Source organism: Letharia lupina, assembly GCF_014066315.1.
Source record: "Letharia lupina isolate WasteWater1 chromosome Unknown contig_6, whole genome shotgun sequence".
Classification (NCBI taxonomy): Eukaryota; Fungi; Ascomycota; class Lecanoromycetes; order Lecanorales; family Parmeliaceae; genus Letharia; species Letharia lupina.
The window spans coordinates 89,711-103,580 of record NW_023502975.1 but is presented as its reverse complement, the minus strand read 5'-3'; the positions used below and the strand labels follow the sequence as shown (position 1 = coordinate 103,580).

Genomic DNA, 13,870 nt, shown 5'->3' with positions numbered 1-13,870 from the left:
CAGTTAAGCGATTATGAAAGGAGGGGGACTGGATCGCAGCTACCGATATCACAACACTCATTTAGCACCATCATTGTTAAGGAAATATCCTAAGTGGAATCATATGCATGAATAATGTGTGTGTGGTGTGATAATTGATCTACAAGAGGCCTGCAGTAGAAGAAGTCTCTGCAGTGCCGCAGTGCCAAGGCACTAAGCCCAATCCGGACGCCTAGTGGAGGAATCCGTAACAAATGCCACCGAAGAAGAAAAATGACAGCGTCCTCGCTGTAGACATAGAGATGCCAGAGATACATCAGGTGCCATAGGCCTGCTTCTCCCGATTCTTCTCTGAAATTCCCATGCCCAAATGCTGAATCCCTAACCGGCTACATAGAGCATGCGCCATTCACATATCCATGCACCTATCCTTGGCCTGTAGCCTCCATATCCTTCGCATATCGAATATAGCCGAGTGGGGAGGCGAGTTGAGAGGCGAGTTGAGAGGCGAGAAGAGAGGCGAGAAAAGAGGCGAGAAAAGAGGCGAGAAGAGAGGCGAGAAGAGAGGCGAGAAGTGGAGCGTTACCGAGGCGAATGGTAAACTCTCCGCAATAGTGCATAGTAGCCTGGTGTGGAATGATGGAGAGTGTGCCGGCTTGAATAGGACTGCTGCTGCCCGTGCTCTTGTTCTCCGTAGTCTTCTCCGTAGATTTCTCCGCAGTTTTCTCCGCAGTTTTCTCCACAATTGACTGTTGCCATGGCCTATGCTGAGGAGCGGTAACTTGGTACTCAGCAGGGCGGAATTTGGCTTCAATAGCTGTCAGTCTGGTCTCGAAAGCTGTTAGTCTGGTCTCGAAGGCTGGCATAGCCTGACTGATTGCGTCATCGATTGCGGCAGTGATCATGGCTTGTAGGGAGGCTGTTTGCTCTGCTGTAAAACCTGGCATAGGGTAGCTAATGTTCGCCATGGTGGTAGGACGAATGGCCTAGTGAAAGGATCGCTGTAGACGAGTGTATGTAGGGTCCGGTTAGGTGCTGGACAAGGCGAGGTGGGCGTCTAAGAGACTCTGGAGATGCTGCACTCGGTGGGAGTAGTGTTCTCTGTAGATTTCTCTGATAGTGAGTGTTGTAGGGTCCGTGTAGGTGCTGGACGAAGGCGAGGTGGGCGAATGTAACGAGGACAGCTAGTGCTAGGCCTGAATCGACCGAGGTGTTGCTACCATTGTTAAGGACGATCTTTAACGAGTGGAGGGTGTTGAAGGCTAGGGTGAGAGAATAATATCGTGCCATCGTGGATTTGCGAAATCCTAGGCTCGATATGATGGAGGTGGTAGTGGAAAGAACGGATCCGACATATCCAGTGTCCAATATACAGCTCGACAAGGTCTCTGAGGTGGCCTTGAACAAAGAATCCCTGTTTCATCAATCCTCTGGTGGCATGAATTCATGTTTATGAGTGCGTGCGGCTACAGCTGTGAGCTTATGCGTCCTTTTTGCTCGACGTCCTCCGAAGTGGTCTGCTAGGCTCTAGAATCCCACTTCTGGAGATTAGGGCCATTGCAAAGCCTTTCAAAGTAAGATTAGAGACCAGCTCTACTAGTCATACTTGCACAATTGTCGCGCACATAGCAGCTCCTCATACTCGGGCAAGGGAGCAGGAGCCTGCAAAGTGAAGAGTATAATCAATCCACTGATGCTGGAGATCGACAAGTAGCCAAGAGAGGAGTAGCCAGACTCTGCTAGCCAAGCGGACTACGCGAGTTGTAGAAGCTCGGCAGGACCTTCTCCCCTAGTGCGCATCTTATGAGTAGAACGAGCTGAGGGGCGCCGTTCTCTTTGCGAGGCTTTTGTGACCCTTGCGTTTCCTTTGACAGCGGGAGTCTTCTTTTGCTCTGGCGATTTCTTGGCCGGCTTTGCCTTGGCGGGTGGGCGGCCTCTCGGACGCTTGGAGGGCAACTCGTCTTCATCCTTTGTGGCCGGCTTCGTATTGGCGGCCGGGCGGCCTCGGGGACGCTTAGAGGCTAAAGAAGTCTCATCTTTCGCGGCTGGGTTTGCTTTGGCGGCCGGGCGGCCTCTCGGACGCCTGGAGTGCGCTGAGTGACGGTCTTCCCTAGCTGTCTCCTGTTGAGCGCCTGATGCAGTTACAGCTGCCTCGTTTCGAGTTGGCCTGCCGCTTGCGCGAGCTGTCACTCCCACTTCTCGCACCTGATCTCCAAATCCCGGTTGCCGAGCATGAACCTTGTCAGCCAAAGACTTTCGAGTACTCTTATTGACTTTGGGCGGTACCGTAGTCGATTTTTTGACTCTGCGACTAGGATTAACGTCTGGTGTCTGCTGACGTCTTCTCGGCTTGGTAGCAGCTTCGGCAGGCGGTAGAGCTTTTGCAACAGGTGGCTCTGGGGGTGTTAATTCAGGATTTGGCCCTGGTCCGGCCCAGACGTCTGAATTGTTCTCATCGTATGTTGTGACAGGCGGCGGTATGAGAGGATTTGCCCAGGTTATTGCAATGAAGTCATCATATCTGCTAACCTCTGGGTCATTTTGTTCCCAAAAGTCATACATCCACATGCCAGCTGGTTTGATACCCCAAAATCTGCGTCGCTCGTAGTCAGTTGTGTAGACTCGTATTTCTTCGTCAGCCAAATCTCCCCCAATATGCTTCCAGCCTTCGTTGATAAACATAGGCATAGCCCGACCAAAATGAAAATTAATCCTTTTGCGCTCCCTCTCAGCCATCTCCGCTTCGGCGGCTTTTTGGCGGTTTTCGGGCGTGTTCATTTCGACTTCCTTGCGGGCTCTTTCGGCGTCCCTCTCTGCATTCATTGCGTCCACTAGCCTCTGCATATCTGGATCCCTTGGGACCAGGCGTGTTGAACCTTCATTTTGGGCCCTGCTAGGGAAGCCTTCAACGAAACCATAACTGACCCTACTGGGCGGGCTACCAACAAAATCCGTAAAGATGTCTCTGCTCATTTTTTCGCTCTCGAGTTGAACAATTGGTCTCTGAATCGCTGGCTTTACTGACCGAGGGTTACGTGATATACAGTGTGGCCACTAATTTCAGATTGGAGTCAGGTGTACGTGCTGGTGAGGCGACAATGTGCAACGTCCAACAACTGGCAGACCTTGGATTTGGACCAGTTCAATGATGATATCTTGATGAAACTTTGTGAATGGGACTTGGAAGAATTAATGACTCTTTGGTGGTGAGACTTTGCGGCATTTATCTCCGCAAGTTGTTGCAATGCAAAGAGGGGCTGAGAAGAGGGGCTGAGATTCGGGGCTCGTCTCATGCACAAGAGTTGGCAGGACGATCCGCTGCTATGAAGAGAGCCTACGTTATTTCCAGCCAGTGTTTCACTTACTCTGGGGTTATACCGGTTTGTTGGATGTTAAGGCTTCACATAGTCGCCCGAGCTTGCCAAGCGGCAGCGTTTCACTTAGCGCCCACGCTACTTTTAAATCCACCACGACCAACCATGTTGCCGCCTGCCTCGGAACTTGTCTTTCTGCGATTGAAATGATTCGTCATCCCTTCCGGGTGTTAATTTTGCAGTTTTTGGTTGGTACGTAGATATCTGCAGGAGTCTTCGTATGTCGATTAGCTATTCTTGCTCATTTGACCCCACTCATCAAACTCCTGACACCGCGAGCTGGGAATCCATGATAACCGAGCGCTGCTCCCTAGACTTTTTGCTCTACGCACTCCATGCTGCTTCCGATCATGCATAACAGCGTTAGAATTGAGACTTTTTCTTGTGGATCAGATACTGCAAACGATGTCTCTGCACGAGCTCAGGCTTACACCAGCGTACCAAGTGGTATCTACCTTTGCTTTACTTCTGCATGAGCGAGATCAAATCAAGACATCTGCTATCATGGCTCGAGATCTGCGAGCTGGATCTCCCATAACCGCAGCGTTAAGAATAGCTCTCCAAGTGTTTGATACATTGCTTCATGTTTTCGAAACATCTCGTGCTGGGTGCTCGTCAACCTCTCATTTCTTAACGCGGATCATGCCCAATACGGGATAGCGGCGCTGTGCTCCATCTTCTTGTATCTATTTGACTGCCTTCTGCCACAGCCAGAATTCTATCCGTCTAAACATTCCACCTTGCTTGCCTCGACCCCTCACCCAGCACCGCAACAGATTTCAACGACCACGATCCTTCGTTCTTCCTTTTCAATCTTTCCAGCTTGGAGGCCCGTGGGTCTCAGGCAATTGACCGTTGGGTATTCCCCCAGCAACAATGAGTGACAACAAGCAGGGTGGCGTGTTATCAGTGCCAGATCAGGCGTCCGAGCCAATCGTAGCATTCTACCTTACCCAAGAGACAGATCTACCCGTCAAATTTCAAGGCGAATACCAGGTAGTGACAATCAAGATCCCTGGTTCGTCAGGACAGCCTGTACAAAAGCCAGCATTGAGGGTCACCTTCGCCCACGATCAATCTATCGAAGAGCTGGTAGGACTGGTTGGGTTTGGATCCGATCCTCGATGCCACCTCTTACTCCCGGCAGACGTTGTCGACCCAGTGCATTGCAGGGTCTACGCTCAACTCAACTCTGGTCCCCAAGTTTGGCTAGTAGATGATAGTTCAACGCAGGGTACACAGGTCGAAGAAGATCAGGATCCACGCCACAAGTCAATCAAGACTGTCCATGGTCGTCGCCAGGCCGTACAAGGATTGCATGCTGTCAGGATCGGTCCCTATTTGTTCAAGATCCGAGCACCAGTCAGCAACACAGAAGTCCGACGACGCGAAGACTGGTTTCGCCTCAACAAACCCATTCCAGTCACAAGGAAAATGCTAGATCGACAGCTAGACGGCCTCGCGTACGACTGGCTTCGGATGGATCGTGTTGGAAGTGGAGCCTTCGGGAATGTGTACAGGTACATGGAAAGGAACACAGCATTATTCATTGCTATCAAAGAAGAGCGGACCAGGTCCAAAGAGCACAAAGCGATGGTTATGCAGGAGATAAAATTCATGAAAAGTTTGCGTCACGTAAGTTGCTGCCACGGACTGATGACGCTTGCTAATTCTGTGTAGCCCTTTCTCGTCGACATCCTATTCAGCCACTCCGACAACAAAGCGCTGCCAATGTTTTTAACCGCAATGCCTCTTTACTTCGGCAACTTGGGATCTATACTGCCACTGCCGAACATGTCTACGACGGAGCGAGTAATGCTCCAGATCGCTGAGGGTCTACGCTTCATGCATTCCAATCTGATCTTGCATAGAGATCTGAAACCAGCAAATGTCTTGGTCACTTCCCAAGAAAACATCAAGATCGCTGATTATGGTTGGGCGACCTCTCTGAATGACACTGTATCACTGTATGGTGTGTGTGGAACAGTATCATATTGCGCACCCGAGGCGTTCAGGCAATATGGATTGCATACACCAGCGTTGGACGTGTACTCGCTAGGAGCTGTGTTTTACTCAATGCTCGACCTAGACAAAGTCGAGAGGGGTTGGGAAGTGAGACCCTTCCGCGGAGAAAGACCACATGTTTAATACTACATTCGAAAATGCCTCTAGGAACCCTCCACATCAATTCGGGGGTCTCATTCAATGTATGCTGGCTCCAGATCCCGAAGGTCGATGTTCCTTGGATGAATGCATACAGATCGTCGAGGCGCAAGATTACGATTGGATCAAGCCGACACCTTTGATGCCAGTGGCAACACCGACACGTTTTGCCACCGGTACATTTGGCGTTCACGGGACAGCAAATGCCACAAGATTACAACAGACTCCTTTCGACCAAGCCAAAGCGACAGCCGACATGCCTAAGCTAACCCCATTTGCTCGGGTTAATAGGTCCGAAAACCGTCAAAGCCCGCAGCAAGCCCCAGGAAAACCTGGCTACAAGAATTGGCGGCCTATTGTGCAGAGAGAAGAACCAGCGGCACCGAATCCACAAGCGGTACGAACGCCAAAGCCTTGCAAGCCAACCCATGTTCAAGGCGTCAACTTCAACGCCGGCCTGCCTTCCTACGAAGACGCCACGCGTCAAAATCCGTTTGCAGTGAAGACAAGCAAGGGAGAGAAAGACAAGAAATCCGCTCATACTAGACTCGACGTTAGTGACAGAATCCTCGGCCATCGAACTAAAGAACCGCCTGTTCTACGAGCACCCTTGCCCGCAGTTGGCAAAGCCCCAAAGGGAGGAAGCCCGAGAGTGGAAGCTCTATCAGTCGTCAGAGCTGGCCCCCTAGCCAGCATTCGCGGACGGCAGCCGCAGAACCCTCGGCAACTCGTACGTCGTTCCCGCGAACACACCATGAACATCGACCGCGCCCAGAACGCTGGCGTCCGCAAAAGGCGGGAGCAGCTGGACCGGCAGGCAGAGAGGAATAGGCGAGTGGCTGACCTCAAGAGAGGCGCATGTGACGTTGCGAAAGGCTACTTCGTAATCTATCGTGCGCTCTTCGGCTTGGCGTTCGAGGGACTTGCCGTGGGCAGCGAACGCATCTATAAGATGTTCAACGACCAATCTGGCGCACGAAAAGCTTTGGAACATGCAATCCCCAACATGAATGCCAATGCGCAGCTCATGGCTAGCATGCAGAGGCAGTCCCTCAGAGCTGCGTCCAGCAACAGACTTACGGCTGGCGTCAAACAGCGCTCTTTTAGGGTCTACACGGATGAAGAAATGATGGATCATCAGCTCATGCTACCGCGAAGGCGATAGTCGGACGATGTATGAAAGACATGTACCTTTCATTTGATTCGCACGCACATTGTTTGAGTGAAGATGGAGGGAACACGTCAAGATTATGTATGCTCAACGAATGACAGTTGCTTCCGTTCTATGTTCATGCATAGTGTCTGGAGGATACGGTAGGAAATTTGGGTATGGTTGCGGACATTTTACTTAATAAGCGGCAGCAGCATTGCTTTCATTTCAATCACAGCGTCTGGGCGGAGGAGGAGTGGGATAGTCAAAGGGTATGGAAATCAAAACACTCATTCAGCAGTTGGGATAGAAAAACACTCATTTAGCAACACCATGACTAGATACAATCAAAGAATGTCATTCATTACTACCTGAGCATGCTAATCTTTCTCCAACCTCACGGCCGGATTACTTTCCACGAAGTTCAAGTCCACTTTGTGCCCCAGCAGCTCCCGGATATTCTTCACGCCGTATTTTATCATGGTCGGTCTCTCCAAACTCAGTCCCCAGCCGTATATCCTCATATCTGGCGGCAGACCCATAGGCTCTAACATCTCCGGTCTGAACATGCCGCTGTTGCCTATCTCCACCCACTTATCCAGTCCCTCGTGGAAGCCAAAGATCTCCATGCTGGGTTCGGTGTAGGGGTTGTAGGCGGGCTTGAAACGCAAGCGGTGGATGCCCATTTTCGCGAAGAAGACTTCCATGAAGCCTATGAGTCCTCCTAAGGTTAAGCCGTAGTCGGCAATGACTCCCTCGACTTGGTGGAATTCAGCGAGATGTGTAGCGTCGACGCTCTCGTTGCGGAAGACGCGGTCGATCGAGAAGTAGCGTGCGGGCCGGGGATTGGCGGCGAGTTTATGGAGCATGTAGGTTGAGATAGCCGTGGTGTGAGTGCGGAGGACGAGTTTGAGGGATTCGTCGTCATTGTAGGGATAGCGATAGCCTATGGAGCCATACTTGCCAGTTTCGTGGACCTCTTTCACGTTCTCGAAATATTGCTCGTAGTCTTGCTTAGGCTTTTTTGGTAAAGGTTCGGATGCTGATCCATTGGGGAGGTGTTGGGTTTCTTGGGGGTCTTCGCGGGGTCTGTCGGCGTAGGGTGGGTCGGAGATGAAGAAGGTATCTTGTTGATCGCGGGCGGGATGTTGTTGGGGGACAAAGAGGGCGTCGAAGTTCCAGAAGCCGGTCTCGACATACCTAGTAGATTCAGTAAAGAGTGTGCATTGAAGTCGGGCCGCATATACCGGTTTGTTGGCATTTCCTCGAAACCCATTTCAAAGAAGATCTGTCGGAACTCGTGCCGTACTTTGTTCACTATTGGCGAATGTTAGCCAGACCAGCCTCTTCCTCTGCTGATGTGAGCAGTGAGGGTCCGTACGAGGATGTAGAGCCCCACTACCGGTTGGGGCACCCATAGATTTGAAATTGTATGGCTTGAAGCTGACCGTGTTCCAGGTCCCACTGCATGGTATCAGCTCTTCTGTTACGCCATGGCACAAGCGGGAACCCTCCTACCTAGCCAGCATTTCTGCCGTCAAATCTGTCTGCTCTTTGACGAATTGCCTTGCAAACTTCGGTCCTTTGCTAAATTTGTAGCTTATGACTTTGTGCATAGTAACCAACTTTCGCTTCTTTAGGTCGTTGAGAATCTTAGGATCGGGGTGTGTGCGAGTGCTTTGTATTGTTTGGAGTTGTTCGCGAGATGTGTCTGTTATCGACTCTCTCTAAAAAAGCTGTCAGCTGTGCGTCTTAAAACGAAAGCTTTTGCCCTTACATTGGCCCTCAGAATGTCGTTGTCCTTCTTAATCCAGCCCTCTTTGAAAGCTTTACCCCGGCCGATCTTTGCGCTCTCCTGGCCAACAGCTTTCTGCCAACGTGGTCAGCACACTATGAAGTACCTCACTTCCAGTCGACCTGGCATACAGTTGAGCCAACGTACTGGCAGATCCGAGATCTTCATCCCCTCCACAGCTTGTAGCACCGCCTCGAACACCTTGGCCTCATGACTACCATTGGCGGCGATATCCTCAGCTTCGGGGGTCAAAATAGCTTCGTCTTTGTCCAGCGTCTCATAGGCCACCATCTCTCGAGACTTCAGCCTGTCTAGCGCACTTTTGATTTCCGACGAAGGCGTGGAAGGGAAGGCATCGGTGCTCAGGATTGGTTCGTCGGTCTGGGACAGGACGTCCAACACCTTCGCAGTAAGGTCCGTCGCCATGGCGGAGTACGTAGTATATTACACTATGGAAGGGGGTCTGTCCTGTCCGTCTTTGCGTCCATTGTTCGTATTACGGTACTCAACCGCGTTGACTCAAAGCTTCCACGAACATCTGATGCCAAGACCATATTGAAGCTAGTCTCAAAGCAGCGTCTGCAGCCGAGCGGCGGAGGTCTCATGCAAGATCGGAGAGTCAAAGTGTCCTCCTTGCATCCTACAGCGAGCAGATCCAATTCACGTTGCTTTATACTTGCTTTACCATTCTTAAGCTGGCATGCAATGTTCAGTCCTTACCCAGTACGCGCCCTTCCCATGTCTTTAGTTCCTCACCTGTCCCTCTGTGATGCCCCTACGTTGCTGGAAGTCAGAAGGCAGTCGCATTACTCGCCTTCAAGGACTGTTTTTGCTACCATGTCTCCTCGTGGTTTGCCTCTGGGCAGACGGCGGTTGGACCATGACCGATGGCGAAATCAAAGGAATGAGGTACGAGCAGTAACAATCCTCAACGCTGCCTAGCTAATGACCGACCACAGACTTGAGGCTGAGCATATGTTCTATCATGGTTTCGACAACTACATGAAGCATGCTTTCCCAGAGGATGAGCTGAAACCTATCTTTTGCGGACCATTGACGCGGGATCGCGCCAACCCTGCCCACATTGAGCTTAACGATGCCCTGGGAAACTATTCCTTGACTCTGATCGATAGCCTCTCCACACTGGCTATACTGGCGTCATCGCCGTCGACAATTGGAAGCAAGAATAAGGCGATGACCAAATTTCAGAAAGGTGTCGGAGCTCTGGTCGAGCAATATGGCGATGGATCTAGCGGCGAGGCTGGAAAAGGCAAACGTGCAACAGGCTTCGACGTAGACAGCAAGGTTCAGGTGTTTGAAACGGTCATTCGAGGTGTTGGCGGACTTTTGAGCGCACACCTTTTCGCGGTTGGAGATCTACCCATCGAAGGCTACCATCCAAAGGATCAAAGCTCCAGCCAGAATGATCGCGGCGCAGAGCAGATGCTTCCGATCCAGTGGCCAAACGGGTTTGTCTATGACGGGCAGCTTCTACGGCTTGCCCAGGACCTTGCTCGCCGCACATTACCAGCGTTTCATACTACAACCGGTATCCCATATCCCCGAGTCAACCTTCGGCATGGTGTGCCATTCTACGTCAATTCTCCCCTTAACCAGAATGCCGAGACTGGTCAATGTCAAGCAACCCAGAATTCGAAAGCAGAATTGACCGAGACATGCAGTGCAGGAGCTGGTAGTTTGGTCTTAGAGTTCGCAACTTTGAGCCGGTTGACAGGCGATCCGCGTTACGAACAACTTGCAAAACGAGCCTTTTGGTCGGTCTGGGAGAGGAAGAGTAGCATTGGTCTTGTTGGTGCTGGCATTGATGCTGAGTCTGGGCTGTGGTTGAGTGGTTATACAGGCATAGGTGCCGGTATCGACAGCTTCTACGAATACGCACACAAAGCTAGTGTCCTCCTCTCCGGCTCGCCACTGCCAAGGGACCAATCTCATAATCTGACGGAAGGAACTCCGACCTCAGTACACACGAAACCAGTGCCCGAAGGACAGCAAACAGCTGAAGCATTCGGTCGTGTCTGGCAGGAATCGCATGCTTCCATCAAACGGCACCTTTACCGCGGAGATATGTACATACACCCTCATTACGTGCAAGCCGACCTCTACACCGGTGCGTCTCGAGCTTTCTGGCTTGATAGTCTGAGTGCTTTCTATCCTGGCTTACTCGCCACGACCGGCGATCTCGAAGAAGCAACCCAGACGCATCTTCTCGCCACCGCACTTTGGACTCGCTACTCAGCCTTGCCAGAGAGATGGTCAACATCGACCGGTAGCATCGAAAGTGGCTTGAGCTGGTGGGGAGGGAGACCTGAGTTTATTGAGTCCACCTATCATCTCTATCGCGCAACTCACGATCCCTGGTATCTACATGTTGGCGAGATGACTCTTCGAGACATCAAGAGGCGTTGCTGGACGAAGTGTGGCTGGGCTGGTCTACAGGATGTACGAAATGGCGACCTCAGCGATCGGATGGAGAGCTTCTTTCTTGGGGAGACGACCAAGTACCTGTTCCTGCTCTTTGATGAGGATCATCCGCTGAACAAGCTTGATGCACCTTTCGTATTTAGCACTGAAGGTCATCCACTAATCCTTCCCCGTCGGATCAGTGAAAGATCTTCGTACTCAAGAAGCCGGCAAACTGGGATGTACAGTAAAGGTGATGGCGACGATTCTCAAGGTGCTCTCACTTGTCCCATGCCGCCAGCAATGCTTCCATTCAGCCTTTCTGCCACAGCTGCCAGGGCTGATATTTTCCATGCTGCGAACCTTGCGCGTCTGCACCTAATGCCGACACGAGATAACGTGGAGTCGCCACTCGCTGAGTACTCTCGTGACCACCCAAGCATATCTATATCGGATGTACGGTCGCCATCTAATTACACATATTTTCCGTGGACGTTACCATTAGAATTAATCCCTCACAATGCTACTTGTTCCAAAATAACAGCTAAACATACTTTCGACATAACGTTTCCCACGGGACCCAACATGTTGATGGGTCCTGGCTTCCTTCAGCGCGTTGGCAATGGGATTTTAATCAATTCCATGGGCGGTGTGCGACTTGGTATGATCCAAGATGTGCCTTTCGAGACTGACGATGGTGCAATCGGCAAAGAATACAGGGTCCAAGCAATCAACAACATTCTTCTAGGCAAGGATGAACGAATCTTCATCGCCAAAGATACTGCATCCAATGTAGTCAACCCTCTAGATCCGAACTTCACAAGAATCCGTGACACCTCCATGCTCGACCTCATAGTCGACGTTCAACCATCTGAAGAGGCTGAACCCAAAGGACCCACTAGTGATCCAGTCGACAACAACGAAAGCTCAACCTCTGGCTCAGAGCTGGTCCTCGGCGCCTCCATAGCAGCTAAACCCGAAGTCGCTTCGAACATGAAACAAGCCTTCAGCTCCCTCCTGCAGCATGTCGCCTCCTTGATCGTCGACCCAACTCCGGCCCCTCCTTTACCCAAGCTGAAACACTCTCCACGCGAATACGTTGCTGCCATATTACCCGTAGGCGTTGGACTGGCACCCTTACCAGACGTCGACGATGCCTTAGGGCCAGACATTCACGGCGCGCCTCAAGGTGACGTCCCGTGGCACAGCATCTACGTCACCAACGAGAACTGCAAGAGCAGACTCCCCACCTCCGTACCAAAGGAACATCAAGTCATAGTCATCAAGCGCGGCGGCTGTAGCTTTGACGAGAAATTACGCAACATACCCATTTTCGCCCCATCGAAGAAGTCATTACAGCTCGTCATCGTAGTCAGCTACGAAGATGAGCCAGGCCTGCCTTCTGGGTGGCTGATAAGGCCTTTGCTGGAGAGTCTACAGACAACGGCTAGTGGGCTGCCGAGGCACCATCCGATCGCGATGATTATGGTGGGAGGAGGGGACAGGACTTATGAAATCTTTGAGAGAGCTGTGGGTTTGGGGATAAAGAGGAGGTATTCGGTACAGGCGCAGGGAGTTCCGATTAGCAATTTGGTAATCTTATGAGCACGATTTGACATTTGGGACCTTATCATAATCTGTATTAAATATGTCTGCATTATACATGATTTTGGAATATACAGTTGAATGTACGAACGACGTCGTTTACATGATTGCCTGCGGCCTGTTCAGTGAGTGTGCAATAGCCGGAAATTCATGAAGCTAAGCCTACATATTTCTGATAAATGTACGTACAAAGAATACGAAGTAACGTCTCGAGAATATGGATCCATGGATGAAAGCCATGTAACCAGAACCTGAATCTGCTGGAGAACAGGTACTCGAAATGAGGTCTACAGATATGTGAGATGGTGTGCAAGGCCCATGTGAAATAGGCTCCAAGCCATCTAGAATGATGAATGGTAGGCGCCTGCCAGTGCCTTCAATCTAGTGCATATGCCGCAGCTGGGGACGAAGGTGGGAAATGCAGCAAAGTGTAGCGATTGATGGCTGTGTGAACTGTTTGGTGTGATATAATATGAATGATGGTCTATATGAGTGGGAAATGTGGACTACGTAGAGCCGCCAAGACCTGTGCCAAGCAAGGGTCCATGCCAAGACTGCTGTCCAGAAGTGAGTTACTTGATAAAGCGAGGACACCAATCGATCGAGCGATATCCGGCTAAGCGGAAGGACCTATCGGTGTCCTTGCTTCATCAAGTAACTCACTTCTGGACAACAGGAGTAGGTAGAAACCATGACATGTACGGCCGCCAAGACCTATGCCAAGAGTCTTGGTATGTAGAAACCATGACACAAATGGTCCAAATGGTGACAGTCAGGCATAGTACGAAGCGGCTTGGGGGAGCATGGCCTGACGAGATGAATTGTAGGATCCATGGGTGCTATATGGAGTGAGTAGGACCTACCAGTGAGCAGGCACGAAGGTGGCATGTGAAGCCAGCGAAGAGTCGCTGGTATGAGTGATAGAAGTAGGGAGCAGCGTGCGGGGGATCTAGAAGAGACATGGATGCTGGCGCGTCCAGCAGTGATGTGAACCGGATGATTCTGCCGGAGCCAGGGCCCTTTGCGATAGAGAATTCTCAAGATACTATGGAGAGGTGTATGTCACTTCCACGCGTTGTGCTAGACAATAGAGGTTGTTCTACGCAACAGTGCGAGACGAATGGGGGAGCGCGATGACCTAAGAGGATAAAATGCTGCGCAGTCTTTAGTCTATGACCATGCGTGTCGATCTTCGCCGATAATCGTGCGCTCCAAGTATGATGGCCGAGATCACGTGATATGTTGGCCACGGGATGGATCGTCACAAAATCCTTCACTCTGAGTCGGATTCATCTGCAGGCTGCAGTGCCAACTCGGTTTCCAGCGTAGAGTCCCGGAGCGGTGGAGGATAATTGATGAGCCCATGGTGGGGTAAAATCGGGG

General features: G+C 51.1%; 5 protein-coding genes across 5 annotated transcripts; 2 read left to right on the top strand and 3 right to left on the bottom strand.

The window, feature by feature from the left end:
* Positions 1 to 404: 404 nt before the first annotated feature.
* On the bottom strand, positions 405 to 1,269 carry HO133_008966 (uncharacterized protein; the record flags this gene model as incomplete). The annotated part of the gene is made up of 2 exons (XM_037299828.1): positions 405 to 919; positions 1,062 to 1,269. The coding sequence occupies 2 exons, from the start codon at positions 1,267 to 1,269 to the stop codon at positions 405 to 407; spliced, it is 723 nt and encodes a 240-aa protein (XP_037154654.1).
* A 462-nt stretch (positions 1,270 to 1,731) lies between these two features.
* Positions 1,732 to 2,952, bottom strand: HO133_008965 (uncharacterized protein; the record flags this gene model as incomplete). Its single annotated transcript, XM_037299827.1, has 1 exon — positions 1,732 to 2,952. One exon carries the CDS (start codon positions 2,950 to 2,952, stop codon positions 1,732 to 1,734), a length of 1,221 nt encoding a protein of 406 aa, XP_037154653.1.
* Positions 2,953 to 4,229: 1,277 nt separating this feature from the next.
* On the top strand, positions 4,230 to 6,681 carry HO133_008964 (uncharacterized protein; the record flags this gene model as incomplete). Its single annotated transcript, XM_037299826.1, has 3 exons — positions 4,230 to 4,988; positions 5,034 to 5,325; positions 5,576 to 6,681. 3 exons carry the CDS (start codon positions 4,230 to 4,232, stop codon positions 6,679 to 6,681), a joined length of 2,157 nt encoding a protein of 718 aa, XP_037154652.1.
* Positions 6,682 to 7,046: 365 nt separating this feature from the next.
* HO133_008963 (uncharacterized protein) lies at positions 7,047 to 8,887 on the bottom strand (the record flags this gene model as incomplete). The annotated part of the gene is made up of 6 exons (XM_037299825.1): positions 7,047 to 7,866; positions 7,914 to 7,983; positions 8,048 to 8,130; positions 8,185 to 8,393; positions 8,444 to 8,536; positions 8,609 to 8,887. 6 exons carry the CDS (start codon positions 8,885 to 8,887, stop codon positions 7,047 to 7,049), a joined length of 1,554 nt encoding a protein of 517 aa, XP_037154651.1.
* Positions 8,888 to 9,341: 454 nt separating this feature from the next.
* Positions 9,342 to 12,487, top strand: HO133_008962 (uncharacterized protein; the record flags this gene model as incomplete). The annotated part of the gene is made up of 2 exons (XM_037299824.1): positions 9,342 to 9,370; positions 9,421 to 12,487. The coding sequence occupies 2 exons, from the start codon at positions 9,342 to 9,344 to the stop codon at positions 12,485 to 12,487; spliced, it is 3,096 nt and encodes a 1,031-aa protein (XP_037154650.1).
* Between the last annotated feature and the right edge of the window lie 1,383 nt (positions 12,488 to 13,870).